Below are 13,931 nucleotides of genomic sequence, written 5' to 3'. Positions count from 1 at the left end.
CAGTTTACACTGATGCTTCTCGGATTGGACTTGGCTGGGTGCTTATACAAGAAGGTCGGGTAATTGCATATGCTTCCAGACAATTGAAAACTCATGAACAGAATTATCCCACTTATGACTTAGAATTGGCTGCAGTGGTTTTTGCCTTGAAGAGTTGGAGGCATTACCTGTATGGTGGGTCATGTGATATTTTCACTGATCATAAAGAGTCTCGAGTATATTTTCACTCAAAGAGATCTGAATTTGAGACAACGAAGATGGTTAGAATTAATCAAAAACTATGATCTGACAATTCAGTATCATCCCGGAAAGGCAAATATGGTAGCTGACGCCTTAGCAGAACAGGTGTACCTAAAGCAATAATGTCTTTACATTCGGATTTGGATCGGAAGGGGATATCTTTTTGCTTTGCTGGCACTGTGCAGATAGAAACTCAAATGATCATCCAATCTGCTATACCTGAGTGTGTACGTGAAGCTCAACAATATAATTGTCTTCTTTTAGAAGTTCGAAAGAGGACTTCGATGAAAAAAATTCAAAGGAATTTACCATTGATGAGAATGGTGCAATACGCTCTAGAGGACGTCTCTGTGTACCACAGAAGGCAGATGTGAAAATAGATATATTGAGAGAAGCTCACCGGACTCCTTATACAATTCATCCGGGTGGAACCAAAATGTATCGAGACCTAAAACAAAATTTTTGGTGGAAAAGGATGAAAGTGAATATTGCTAAGTATGTTGCAGCTTGTGGTGTCTGCCAACAAGTAAAGGCTGAGCATAAGAGACCCGCAAGATTAATGCAATCCTTATAAATTCCAGAATGGAAATGGGAACATATCACTATGGACTTTGTTGTTGGGCTGTCTCATTCACCTTGAGGCAGAGATGCTATTTGGGTTGTCGTGGATAGGCTTACAAAAATCTGCACATTTCATTCCAATGAAGACAACTAGTTCGGCACATGATTTGGTTCCCTTGTATATCAGGGAAATAGTGAGGTTGCATGATGTGCCAAAACCGATCATTTCAGATCGGGATTCTAAATTTGTATCCCAGTTTTAGCAGAGTTTGCTTATAATAATAGCTATCAAGCTAGTATTCGGATGGTTCCCTTTGATGCCTTGTATGGTCGAAGGTGTGTTTCCCCTTTGTGTTGGGATTCCGTTGGAAAGAGATCACTACTTGGTCCAAATTTGGTCCAGCAAACCTTAGAGAAGGTGTACCAAATACATCAGAACTTGTTGACTGCTCAGAGTCGATAGAAGAGCTATGCAGATATTCAGAGACGAGACTTAGAATTTTCAGTTGGTAACTATGTTCTTCTCAGAGTGTCGTTAACTAAAGGTGTTGTACGTTTTAGTATCTCTGGGAAGCTTAATCCGAGGTACATTGGTCCATTTCTAATCACAGACCGAGTAGGCAGTTTGGCATACCGTCTTGATTTACCAGACTCAATGAGTGGAGTACATAATGTCTTCCATGTTCTATGTTAAGAAAATATCTGAGAGACCCTGAGCATAAAATTGATGTTGAATCAATTACGATAGAGAAAGATCTGACCGTAAAGTGCCACCCAGTACGTATTCTGGATTCCTCAGAGCGAGTTATGAGGAGGAGGACTATCAAGTTTGTGAGAGTCCTTTGGACAAATCAAACAGAACGAAAAGTTACTTGGGAACTTGAAGAACGAATGCGCAAGGAGTATCCTGAGCTCCTTGAGACTGGTGAGTCATAAGTTTTGAAATATTTTACCTCTATTTCATAGTTGCTATGAAAGCGGCAGAATTCGAGGACGAATTCCTTTAAGGGGGGGAGAATGTAATACCGAATTTTTGAAGGAAAGAAATGAAAGGAATTTGACCGAATTTTGACTTTTTGATCCGTTGCTCGTATGGCCGATCGGAGACCGCGGTTGCATTCATCTCGTCGAGACGAACCCATTTTGCTATTCATATGTCCGTTCCGAGCACTCTGGGGCCCGTAGCGAGCCCAATAAATCTAGACCGTTTGTTGTTTTGAAGAAAAAAAAATAATAAAAAAGAGGGGATAAGTGCTGGATGGATCGGTCCTCAACCCGATCCATCCAGACTCTTCACGTCGTGTGCCGTCTCGCTCTCTCGCGAACACTCTCTCTCTCTCGTTTCTCTCTCTCCCGCCGCCGAATACTGCTGCCGCGCCGGCCGCCTGCTCCGGCCGCCGCAGCCCGCCGCCGTGACCCTGCCGCCGCCGCCGCACCACCGGTCGCCGCCGTAGCTCAGCCGCCGGCCGACCGCCTGCTCCGGCCGCCGTGCGCCGTGCCAGCTGCGCCGCCGCGCCCCTGCTGCGTCGCCGTGCGCGCGCGCCGCTGCGCCGCGCCCGCCGCCGCCGCCACAGCCGGCCACCGCCGGCTGCCTCCCCCTCTCTCCCTCTGTGTTGCCGTGATAGCCCAGCCGGCCGAAGCAAGCGACACAGAGGAAGAAGCCAGGAAGAAGAAGAAGGAAGAAAAGAAAAGAAAGAGAGAAAAGAAAAGAAAAAAGAAAGAAAAGGAAAAAAAAAGAGAGGAAAAAGTTGGAAATTTCGGAATTTCATTGGATTCATCGTCAAACTTTCGAAGGTGAATTCTCGGTAATTTCTGAATATTTGTAGTTGGATTAAATCAAATCAAACAATTCCTGTCGTATCATTTCATGTGATCAATAGTCTGATTCGTTTTGATAATCGTTGTTGATTCGAAGATACGACATCTGAGTCGAAGTATTCAATTAATCGAAGCCAAGTATAATTAGTAAGAATTTTGGTTCGACTCTGAATTGGAAATAGAGTATCATTTCTTGTGATACAGTTCTCTATTCAGTTGTCCGGAATATAGGCGAAGACGCGACGTTTTCAAGCGTAGAGTTGACACTTCATATTTTATGTGTTTTAAATGTGCTTTAGTTCTAATAGTATGCCTGTACAGGTGGTACTATTTCCGGACGTTCTTGATCGAATTTTCTTCATCGTCGGTAAAGGCAAGTGAATGTATTGTATGACTATGCTTTAACCTAATATTGGGTTACCTACATTCTTTAATTACAGTGCATTCATCTAATCTGAATGACTGATTCTGGGCTGAGTACTATGTTGTTTACGTTTTCAGAGGTTTACTCGATGATTGATTTATGAAGTGCAGTAGGCACGATATGCCATTCTGCAGTTGTTCATTAATGTTGTATGCAATATTTTTTTTGAAGTCTCAAGCATATTCCGGAAGTTATGTTGGTTATGCTTGAAGCACGTCATACATATACATCTCATGCATTGAAAGTTTGTCGTCGTCTTCTGGCCGCGACCGTACCGGTACAGTACCGTATGTCACCCGAGAAGGGGTACGGTGCACACCCTTACGTTACCCGAGGAGGGGTAAGGGTGAGAAGAGCATGTCATGTGCATGGTTATGTCTTCTTGTGAAATTCAATGAATTATTCATATCAAATCTCATTTCCTTTAATTAGCATGTATATAGATATATATGCGGCTCTGAAGGCTTATACCAACCGAATGTTAAAATGTTTAATGTTATCGTTGGATTTGCTTAGTCATAACTGTTTCTCCTGGTGTTGGCGGTCTGTTTCATTACTAGTTTCTATTTAGAATTGTTAGCATATTCAACTGTGGCTAAATAGCTTTTTGTTAAAGTACCTTTCACTTGCTGAGATTTTCGAATCTCACCCGTGTTTTCTTTACAGGTATGTTTAGATGTTGACGTACATTTTGGGGATGGATCTCGGTAGCTGCACACACTAACTTATCACGATGTCGATAGCTCAACCGGTGTATACAAGTGGTGTGTCTGATGGTCCGTCGTTTGTTTTTGTTTATGTTGTGGTTCGACGCTGGTAGCGTCATGGCGGACTCTATATATATGCTGGTTATATCTGTTTCTGCCTGCCTGTGATATTTCTTTTGGTCAGTTATACCTCTCTATAGAGGAAATACTGCCAAAATTTCCTTTTTTTATATAAATAGGCTTGGTTGTAAAGTAGGGTGTTACAGGCCATTAGGTGGCAGCGACGGTATCGAGCTACTGCGCATATTTGATGGCATTTGTTCCAGAACTGCTCCCAGATCACCATTTAGAGACCACAGCAATGCTTCATAAAACCACGAAGCAAGCCCTCTAGATTTTCTGCACGAAGAGAGGTCACTTCAGAGCAGATATACAAAGATGAGAAATTATAATCAGCAACATTCAAATGGTGAGACACTGACAATTTTAATGGCTGGGATCTTGCTAGGAAAGAAGCCTGAAGAAATAACAGATGGGCACACGCTGGAAGATATTGGCAGATCTCTGGACGGAGATGATACTATACATAGCTCCATCAGACAATGTGAAGGATCGCATACAGCATCTGGCAAATGGGGGAGAGTTTTTGATGCACTTGTGGGTGTTGCTTTCCCACGCTGGCATTATAGAGAGGAATCAGCATGATCATAGCCAGGCTGATGTAGAAAACCCGCAGAATTCCGTCGAGGGTCCAGAACTGGAAGAAAACTCAACAATACATGAAGGCACTGCTTCCGCTGATCATCTCCAGCAATCCAACAACCAGCAACTGGTTTCACTGCTGGACTCTGGTTCCATCATTCTTCCTTTAAGACGTATACTTGTCATGGATTTTCTTCCGCATCGTTCGATATTTAGTTCAGCTGAAATGCTTTTCCTTACTAGTTCTTGGAGTGTTTTCATCGTTGTGCTATGCATGTTCCGGAGTTGCTGATGGGAGGCTTTGCCTTGCAAGCTCCTTCTCCACCAGAAGGTGCAAGCGGGACTGCAAATGCTACCTGCGCCGCAAATAAATTCAGCAGATGAACAACACATTGACATTCCTGAACCTCCAACCTTCACACAGCAAGGACATCATGAAGAAGTGTGAGCTCTTCAGTAGTGGGAGCTCGAGATCAGTCACATGTGTCATGTAAGCATGCAGAGAACTCCAGCATAATAATGCAAGATCTGGTGTGTGTCTGATTGGTCGGTTCATAGGTGCCTTCAGATGTAAACAGTTGCTTTCGTTTTTTCGGTTTGTGTTGCTTTTCAGTAATCTGGTGTGTGTTTCACTCTGTAATAAATTTGCAACTGCTGCATGTATGTTGTACTATTGTTAGGGGATGACCTCTACACAGAAACTTTGAACTTGCATGTTCTGGGAAAGCAGTTCTACAAAAAATATTCTTGGAAAACTCTGGTATGTATATGCATGAAAATGTGCATCCATCCTTGGTGCTCTTACTGACCCTGCAGAGTTTTTGGATTGCAAATTGTTCTTAACTCTTATGTATCTCCATTGTGTGCTCTAGTTATTTGCTGTTACTGCAAGTTTATTATCAGATTCAGGGAAACTGTATCTGCCGCATCAGCACATGCTCGCAGTGTCTGTTTATGTGCCATGAAATTTGCTGCAAAGAGTGATCAAATGCTGTCCACTGATGTTTACCTTTACAACAACTAGCAGAATTATCCGCACAGTTGTGTGGCTAGATTTGAATGTGCAATTCTATTTGGTATGGAACTTTAATCTGTATGATTTGGAGAACAATGCTACAATTATAACCATTACAATATCTATATCTGTAAATTTCATACTAGTGATTTAGGAGTAAGAATTGAGATATGTAAAGTTATGCATATGCAAAATCTTCACCAGGGATTTCTGAACTTTTATTTCAGTTTAGTATGAGAGGTGCTATCTTAATGTTCACTCAATACAGTAAACTGGCAAAAAAACTAAAAACGTAGAAAAACAACTATGTATAATTTATCGATGTTCAAATTACAAACGAACAAACCAACATAAATTGGAACAAATCAGCCAAACTCCAATAAAAGGCCTAAATATTTTGAGGAGAGATTCAGAAACGCCTAATTAATTCCCCCCAAATATTCCATTTCTGTAATATAAGAAGTACATATGCCATCAAAGCCACCGCGGCCGTCTAGAAAGAAAGCACAGAGGAGGCGACGGCGGCCACCACGGCTGCCGCGACGCCGGCGCCCATGCTCGCGCTGCCGCTCTGGTCAGCTGCTGGGCCCGGAGACGCCGCTGGCGAGTCCGAGGTGGTGGTTGGCTCGGGCGGGCTGTCGGCGGATGGGCCGGCGGCCTCGGCCGTCGACGGTTCCTCGGTGGACTCTCCGCCGGCGGTAGGCTCTTCCGCGACGTCGCCGCTTTCAGGCGAGGCGGCTTCTTCCGACGGGGACGCGGAAGGGCTGGACGACGAGCCCTTGGTGGCGCCGGTCGGGGCCGTCCCCGACGCGGCGCCGGACCCCGAGGCGGGCGCCTGGGAAGGCGTTGTCTCTGACTTGGAGGCCGGGGCCTTGGCGGGGGAAGCCTTGGGCGTCGCCGCGCCCTTCTCGGGCGCCGCCGTGGGGGCCTTCTCGGACTTCTCGGGGGCCGTGGTGGGTGCCTTCGACGGCGCGGCCGGTGAACCGGAGGCCGCCGCCGGCTTCGGAGAGGCAGCCGGGGCCTGCGTCTCAGCGGCGAAGGCAACTGTGGCGGAGGCGATGAGGAGGACGACGGCGAGGGCGAGAGCGCGGGCCATGGTGCTCGCTGCTTCGATGCTGATTGGTTCCCGTGCGGTGACACCGCGTGAGGCGTCGTCGCGGAGCTATATAGGCGGCGAGGAAGCTGACGGTGCCGGCGAGACAAACACGGTTGAGACGGTGGCTATTTCAGGGGGATCGATGCGCTGCTGTCCACGCTGCATGTCCTCTGCCTGCGATGGTGGCGCGCGCCAAGCGGCGGCTTGCTGGCAAAAGGGCGGGTATTTTTGGTCTGTTTGTTTGTCGCCGTTGGATCTGGCCCCATTCCGGATCCCGCGGCTAGATGTGACCATGTAGGCGGGCTTGCACAGTTAGACCATGTTTGACTCCTAGTTTAGGAACAGGTAACCATAAGGTGCGGATCCACCTAGGGCTACCCCTGGCGTACTGGGAGTCTTTCAAGCACCCTTCAATTTTTGGCATGAAAATAGAAAAAGAGGAAAAAATAGTATGAAAAAAAGAGAGCGAGAGCTCCTATTTGGTGGTACTGGATCCGTCACTTGAGCTAGCTATTATATATTTGTATAGAATCGTAAAAAAAAAATATGTGTACTCTGAGTTGCTTATATTTTGCTTGGTTTTGTGATCCTACAATTTCTGTAATGCAACAACCGCTTCATGTTAAGTGTTTACACGACAAGCTCAATATGTTTACGTCCCTGTTCGTGAAGTGAAGTGTGGATATAAGTATAATCTAGTTAAGGGCTGTTTCAATTTCAAAATTTTGTTACGAGACAAGTTAATTCTGTTCAGGGCCGGCCCTGGGGGCGAGCGGGGCGGCCGCCTCGGGGCCCTAAAATCCAGAGACCTCATATGTATATGTATACTGTGTATATCGGTCCAAAAGCAAGCTGAAAAAATTAGGCCTGAACAATTTATATTTAATAATAGAGTCCTATTTTTAATCTCGTCCCGAGCCACTGAAATATCAGAACCGGCCTTGACTCTGTTGCAATATGAGGAAAATTCCATGCAGGTCTCCTCTAGGTTATCAAGAAGACAAGAAACAAAGTTTCAGTGGTTTTCCATTTCACATGAACATCTTGTTGAAATGCTCTGTAGGTCAAATGAGCTTGTAGGCTCTGTACAAATGTCAATTATTCATGAGCTAATATACTCGAACAATCTTCAATACATATTTTTGGCCGTTACTTTTTTTAACAATCAATTGTGGAAATTTATCAAAAATACTACTAATATCATTCATACGTGACAAACATTAATACTTTTATGTATATTAGGTCAAAACATGTATTTTTTTTGGGAGTTCCACATACTTTTGTGACAACAAAATGAGGCTGATGTCCTAAAGTCATTCCCAAGAGGATTCAAAAATTGCAAATATATATATTTATTTTAAAATTTTGACATTTGTACGGGCTAAATCGCTGAGCTACACCTGAGCCTACATCCAATCTAGGTACCAAATTCCCGTCCTTTTTATTTTTATATTTTTAAATCCAAAAATTACAAATATAGATATTCATTTTAAAATTTTGTAACTAATGAGCGACGGATCCCCGTTGCCCTTACAACATTACATGTTAATAAATAAATAAAAATATAGCATTCTAATGCTTTTAAAATCCGAAACACTATCAAAATATTTATGAAAAAATCCTGAAAAACTTTTATAGGGAAAGGATGCTATCATCTAGCTTAATTTTTTTTCAGACAGACAACAGTAATATAGAATTGCAAAATTTCAAAACGAATTTATATATTCGTAATTTTTGGATTAAAAAATATTCCCGAATTGCCGGATCAATCCACGTGCTACTCCCATCACTGTTGCATATCCTCACCACCCTCACCGACACTGGGGACCCACGGCGCCCTGTCTTGCCGAGCGTGGCGGGCGAGCCCTCCCGATCCCCATTTCGGGCTGGAAGTCGCAGTCTCCAGTTCGTTCCGCTCCAGGCTCCACCCCCAATCAGCTCCCTTCCCCGCCTCCACGGCTCCACCCGAACCCGGAAAACCCTAACCCTAGAGCTCACCTGCCGGCCAGCCCGCCGCCATGGACCTCGACGGCGACCCAGCGTTCCACCGCAGCGAGGCCATCTCCGCCGTGCAGGACGTCGATCAGTACTACGGTGACGACGACGATTTCGACGACCTCTACAACGACGTCAACGTCGGCGACGGTTTCCTCCACACCTCCCACCCGCCGCCGCCGACCCAGAAAACCCCGCCGCCGCAACAGCACCAGCAGCAGCTCCCTCCCCCGGCCCAGCAGCAGCCGCAGCAGCATCCGCCGGCCCACACCCTCCCGCCACCTCCTCCGCCGCAGGTCCCGCTGCAGCAGCAGAAGGTACACATCCCTGGCGTGGCCGTCCCGTCTCCTAGTCTCCCTCCCGCCCAGCCCAACGTGCCGCCGCCACCTCAGCCTCCGGCCGCGCCCGCGCCGCCGCCGCCTCAGCACCACCGGATTCAGCAGGGCGACGGGTTCCACCGCCCTGGAGGGAACTTCGGCGGCGGCCCCATCGTGCTCGGGAACGGCGCCGCCGCTGGCGGGGGCGACGGTCCCGGTGGCACGACGCTCTTCGTGGGGGAACTCCACTGGTGGACGACAGACGCGGATCTCGAGGCCGAGCTCAGCAAGTATGGGCCGGTGAAGGAGGTGAGGTTCTTCGACGAGAAGGCCAGCGGCAAGTCCAAAGGGTACTGCCAGGTCGACTTTTATGACCCTGGTGCCGCCGCAGCCTGCAAGGAGGGCATGAACGGACACCTGTTTAATGGCCGTCCATGTGTTGTGGCATTCGCCACACCGAACACCGTTCGTCGCATGGGTGAGGCGCAGGTGAAGAACCAGCAGGCCATGGCTGCACAGACATCATCTATGCAGTCGAAGGGTGGTAGAGGGGGCGGTGGTGCCACAGGGCCACAAGTGGGTGGTAATTATGGTGGTGGCCGTGGAGGACCCGGTGTCGGTGGTGGAGCAGGTGGAGGTGGTGGAAATTGGGGAAGAGGTGGTGGAGGGATTGGTAATAGAGGCCCTGCTGGCAATATGAGGAATAGGATGGGCCTGGCAGGTGGCCGCGGGATAATGGGGAATGGAGGGATGGTTGCACCACCGCCACCAATGATGCCACCGGGTGGAATGCTGGGGCAGGGTTTTGATCCTACTGGTTATGGTGCAGTGGGAAGGATGGGTGGTGGATTTGGCGGTTTCCCTGGTGGGCCAGGGGCTATGCCATTCCCCGGACTGATGCAGCCATTCCCGCCGGTTGTTGCGCCACATGTAAACCCTGCTTTCTTTGGACGGGGCGGGATGGGGGCTGGTGGGATGGGGATGTGGCCTGATCCCAACATGGGGAGTTGGGGTGGGGAGGAGCAATCAAGTTATGGGGATGATGCAGCGTCTGATCAGCAGTATGGGGAAGGGGGAAGCCATGGGAAAGAAAGGCAACCGGAGAGGGAGTGGTCTGGTGCACCAGAGAGGAGGCGTGAGAGGGAGAAGGATTTGCCCCCAGTACAGGAGTGGCCAGAGAAGAGGCATCGAGATGAACGGGACATGGACCGAGAGAGGAATCGTGACTATGAAAGAGAGAGGGAAAGAGATCGTGACAGGGAGAGAGACAGAGAGAGGGACAGGGATAGAGAGAAGGAGAGGCACAGGGATGACAGAGATCGCTATGCTGATTATCACAGGCAAAGGGATCGTGATTCAGAGCGCAATGAAGACTGGGACAGGGGGAGGTCATCTGGGATACGCAGCAGGTCGAGGGAGGCCGACCATTCGAAGCGTAGGCGGATGACGACTCAGTAGTGTAGCTGGATGAGCTATATCTAGTGCAGAGGCAAAAACAATCCAGGGCAGCGTCTTTTTTTTCTTCAGTCATGGTTCAGTAACAACTAGCAACTCCTTACTGCTTATAGCCGTGGTTGTTCTAACATCTTGTGTCTTCGACGATGTGTTGTAGCAATAATTCGAGATGTAAGTTAAGCTTAATTTGATCCCTTGTTTGTTTTTCATCTGTAACTCTTATTTAACTGTACTGTTTGGTAGTGACATGCTGGTATCATCATGTAACTCATCTTTTTGTACCAATATTCTTCTTGTAACTTGTCATGTACACAAAAAATCTTTTTTTCCTGGTTGCGATTGATTCTATTATAGCTACATGGCAGTGTCTAAGCCAAGAACTGTAACATGGTGTCCTTGTCTAGTTCAATGAAATGTAAATTTTTGTGCTATAGCAATCAGGTCTCCTGCTTGTAATTGCCTTGACTGCCAAAATGTATAAATGAAAAAGGAATTTGTACAGGCTTTTTTTTTTGTTGTACATTGCAATCCCTTGTAAGGAGTACTGACTCAACATTTTTTTAGGGTGCATAATACTTTACTTATTGGAATTGGGTAAATTCCATTTTATATTTACTCGTGGAGAGGATGATATGACAAATTAACTATTTGGTTCAAATCCCTGCTGGGTAAAGCAATATAAGCTTGCTCCCACATCGAGATTCTGAGCATGTTCTTGTTGGAACATGCAACTTTAACTCTAGATAGAATAGCATATGTACGAGTTGTTAATGCAGTTTTTAGATGAGAAAAATGAATCATTTGAGCACCTGTTAGACTAGGCATTGTAGTATGTACCCAAAGAATGATTCTTGAATCTATGGCCACAACGATATGATTAATTTTTTAGTTGAAACATTTGCTATGGTATTAGAGAGCTAGTCATAAGAACACAGAGTTGGTGAACATTCACTGACAGCTTAATCTTATTTCTGCCAACTACTCTGTTTGCTGAACAAGGGCGCCCGTAACTGCTCTAGAATGTTTGCTTTTTTCTCTCTCCAAAAATCATGATTAATTGGTTTATATTTTCACATAAGTATACACAACATTGAGAAAAAAAATGCTATGTTTACTTCAGTAAGCTACTTGGAAAAAAATTCAAATAAGCTAGAGAGACTGGATAAGCATAAGTATGTTATTGCTCCAGAATTTGTTGTCAATCGATCTAGGGTGATAGCTTTTATTTGTTGCAGTTTGGAGTTCAAACTGGCCCATTTATGACTACTGTGGTGTCCTGTTTGTAGCCCAGTAAGACTGTTAGGGCATATCCATGTTCCCATTTTGGTTGTATACTTGGTCAGTTTGCATTCTACTTGCATTCAGGTTGAGCGGTGTTCTCATGGCTTAGTTGTTGATGTGTATTAGCATTAATGGCTTTTTCTTGCATTCAGTCTTACTAATTTTTTCTCATGGGCCTTTTGAGAGTACTGGCAGGGCATGCTATGTTTGTTCTCGGTATGCACTAGTAATGGCTAAATTCAATATGCTTGAGTGGTATTTTGTAAAAAAAAAAATCCTTACCATCTAGTTCAAGGCTTATGTTCCGTGGTCATTCTCAGTGGCAAACCTGTAGTTTGCTACAGCACTATACATGACTCCAAATTTTCTGCGAAATATGTGCTCATGGACTACTTTATTCATTTGATTCTGATACATGTAGTTATGTCCAATATTCATAGTTCCTATGTGCAAACCAGATGGTGGAACAGATGTAGTCCCTTATTTCTTGTAGCTGCTGACCTTTTGAGCTTCTACAATGTAAAATAAATATTCCATTAGGATATATATATATGCTTTAGGTCATGGTTTATGTTCCTTTAAACTTTTGAAGGTCACTCATGGCTTTCTTCTCATTTGCAGGAATTGTGTGGTTGCAACCTGCTCGGCTGTGCGAAGACCGTCTTCCCTGGATTAATAGTTGCTTTCTTCCCTGGATTAATAGTTGCTGTCTCTTGTGTATGCAATGTTAAATGTCTGAATTTCCCAAAGACGTAATCACGGAAGAATCTATTAATGTGTAATTCCGGGAACGATGCTTTGCATCATTGTTGCAGAAAATCTTAGACTACTATTTCTGTTGTAACCATATAGAATGATCAACTGGTTTGTGTTATGACGCCCTTTGTTCATCTTCCTCTGCTGGTAGTGGACAATCGATTTTGATATTCCCTTTGTTCATCCGTCCTGAGATAACTGATTGTTGCTTCCTAGTTAATTTCATTTCACTTTTGTGGTTGGGAAGGTAAGAATCCATCATGTTTTTTTTGGGTATCATGGTAGCAGGTTGGTTGGTGTAAGCTTGCAAGTATTTCTTGTTCGCTTCTGTTATATCGTGTGTATTTCCGCAACTGTGGTGGTTTGGTTAAGAATTTTTTGCTTCTCTTTTAATGTTGGAGTGTTGAATAGTTCTTGAACAATGGAGTATAAAGTCTTTGGTGGGTGCAGATGCAAATCATTGGCATATATGCCATTCTACTGTGATATATACCGTGTATTTATTCCATGTTAACTGGGAGTTGCTCAACACCGTGAGTTCTTGAGAGGAGCTTCTGGCCTTCTGTGCTGAAACTGCATAGTACTTGGTTCCAGAGAGAGGGGTGCGTCAGCCAACTGGGCGCTAAAAGCCTAAAACCCATCGTGGCCTCGTGGGCAAAGGAAATCCAACATCACTCAAAAAGGAATGAAAGAAAGAGTAGTTGGGGTACACAAACACAAAAGAAGTTTGAGAAATCTAAATTTAACTCTGAAAACTAATAAAACCCTCGCTCATTGTATGCCAGTAAAGTAATTAAGGGTATGTTTGTTTTAGCTTTGAATTTTGAAATCTTTTTTTAAAATCTAAAGCTAAAACAAATAAATAGATTATACAATTTGCTTTTCAAAATCTAACCTCATTTTCTACCACAAACTGCAAACTGTCTCCCATTAGTTTTTTTTTTACAGATTGTGATTATAGAAAAAAAATAGAAATGCACATACCCATTAATGCCATTACTATTCCCAAACCGTTATTATTTTTTCCTCCCCGTAATTCTATTCATTTCCTCCTAGTTGCCGCCCTCTCCCTGGCGTCTATGCGCTCCCGACACCGCCCCTCCCTGTCGTTGCGCCCTCCTTTTCTTAGCGGTGGCCGCATTCTGCGCGGTGGTGGCAGCACAGGAGCCCAACATCGACACCTACTTCATCTGTAGGTTCTTCTCAAAGATTGGCCGCGGGGTGCCATCCTCGAGTGGTGGCGGTGGCGGGCATAGTGTGTTCTTGGCCAGTTGTGTCCTGCAACGACGAGGGGTTGGCGGTGACGTTCACAGCCGCCGGGATGAGCCTATCGGGTGCCATCCTAGAGGACATCGTCAGCAAGCTCACGCGGCTACAACTCCTCGACCTCAGTGGCAACCGCCTCACCACGCTGCCCAATGACATGCGAGAGTTTGGCGCGTCACTGCGTGCGCTCAACCTCTCCAACAACGTCATCTGCGAAGCGTTCCCTAACAACATCGTCAACTTTGCGCGCCTGCACGCGCTCGACATCCCCCACAATGAATGCCTTCACATGTGTGCT

The 13,931-nt window shown here is 45.6% G+C and overlaps 3 protein-coding genes across 3 annotated transcripts; 2 read left to right on the top strand and 1 right to left on the bottom strand.

Moving 5' to 3' along the window:
- Positions 1–2,042: 2,042 nt before the first annotated feature.
- Positions 2,043–3,900, top strand: LOC133895853 (oleosin-B6-like). The gene is made up of 3 exons (XM_062336373.1): positions 2,043–2,595; positions 2,941–2,992; positions 3,710–3,900. The coding sequence occupies exons 1-3, from the start codon at positions 2,060–2,062 to the stop codon at positions 3,752–3,754; spliced, it is 633 nt and encodes a 210-aa protein (XP_062192357.1). The 5' UTR covers positions 2,043–2,059; the 3' UTR covers positions 3,755–3,900.
- Positions 3,901–5,960: 2,060 nt separating this feature from the next.
- LOC133895170 (uncharacterized) lies at positions 5,961–6,563 on the bottom strand. The gene has a single exon (XM_062335343.1). It carries the CDS (start codon positions 6,561–6,563, stop codon positions 5,961–5,963), a length of 603 nt encoding a protein of 200 aa, XP_062191327.1.
- Positions 6,564–8,386: 1,823 nt separating this feature from the next.
- Positions 8,387–12,430, top strand: LOC133895735 (uncharacterized). Its single transcript, XM_062336234.1, has 2 exons — positions 8,387–10,501; positions 12,233–12,430. Exon 1 carries the CDS (start codon positions 8,582–8,584, stop codon positions 10,331–10,333), a length of 1,752 nt encoding a protein of 583 aa, XP_062192218.1. The 5' UTR covers positions 8,387–8,581; the 3' UTR covers positions 10,334–10,501; positions 12,233–12,430.
- The last annotated feature ends 1,501 nt before the right edge of the window (positions 12,431–13,931 follow it).

The sequence above is a fragment of the Phragmites australis genome, chromosome 16, assembly GCF_958298935.1.
Source record: "Phragmites australis chromosome 16, lpPhrAust1.1, whole genome shotgun sequence".
Taxonomy (NCBI): Eukaryota; Viridiplantae; Streptophyta; class Magnoliopsida; order Poales; family Poaceae; genus Phragmites; species Phragmites australis.
The sequence above is the reverse complement of the archived record's forward strand: the minus strand, read 5'-3'. Positions and strand labels throughout refer to the sequence as shown.

Bases quoted from the DNA above. Each gene is read 5' to 3' on its own strand.
- LOC133895170 (XM_062335343.1), bottom strand. From the start codon at position 6,563: ATGGCCCGCGCTCTCGCCCTCGCCGTCGTCCTCCTCATCGCCTCCGCC.
- LOC133895853 (XM_062336373.1), top strand. From the start codon at position 2,060: ATGGATCGGTCCTCAACCCGATCCATCCAGACTCTTCACGTCGTGTGC. The intron at 2,596-2,940 runs GTGAATTCTCGG...ATGCCTGTACAG, and splicing joins TCATCGTCAAACTTTCGAAG to GTGGTACTATTTCCGGACGT. The intron at 2,993-3,709 runs GCAAGTGAATGT...TTTTCTTTACAG, and splicing joins TTTCTTCATCGTCGGTAAAG to GTATGTTTAGATGTTGACGT.
- LOC133895735 (XM_062336234.1), top strand. From the start codon at position 8,582: ATGGACCTCGACGGCGACCCAGCGTTCCACCGCAGCGAGGCCATCTCC.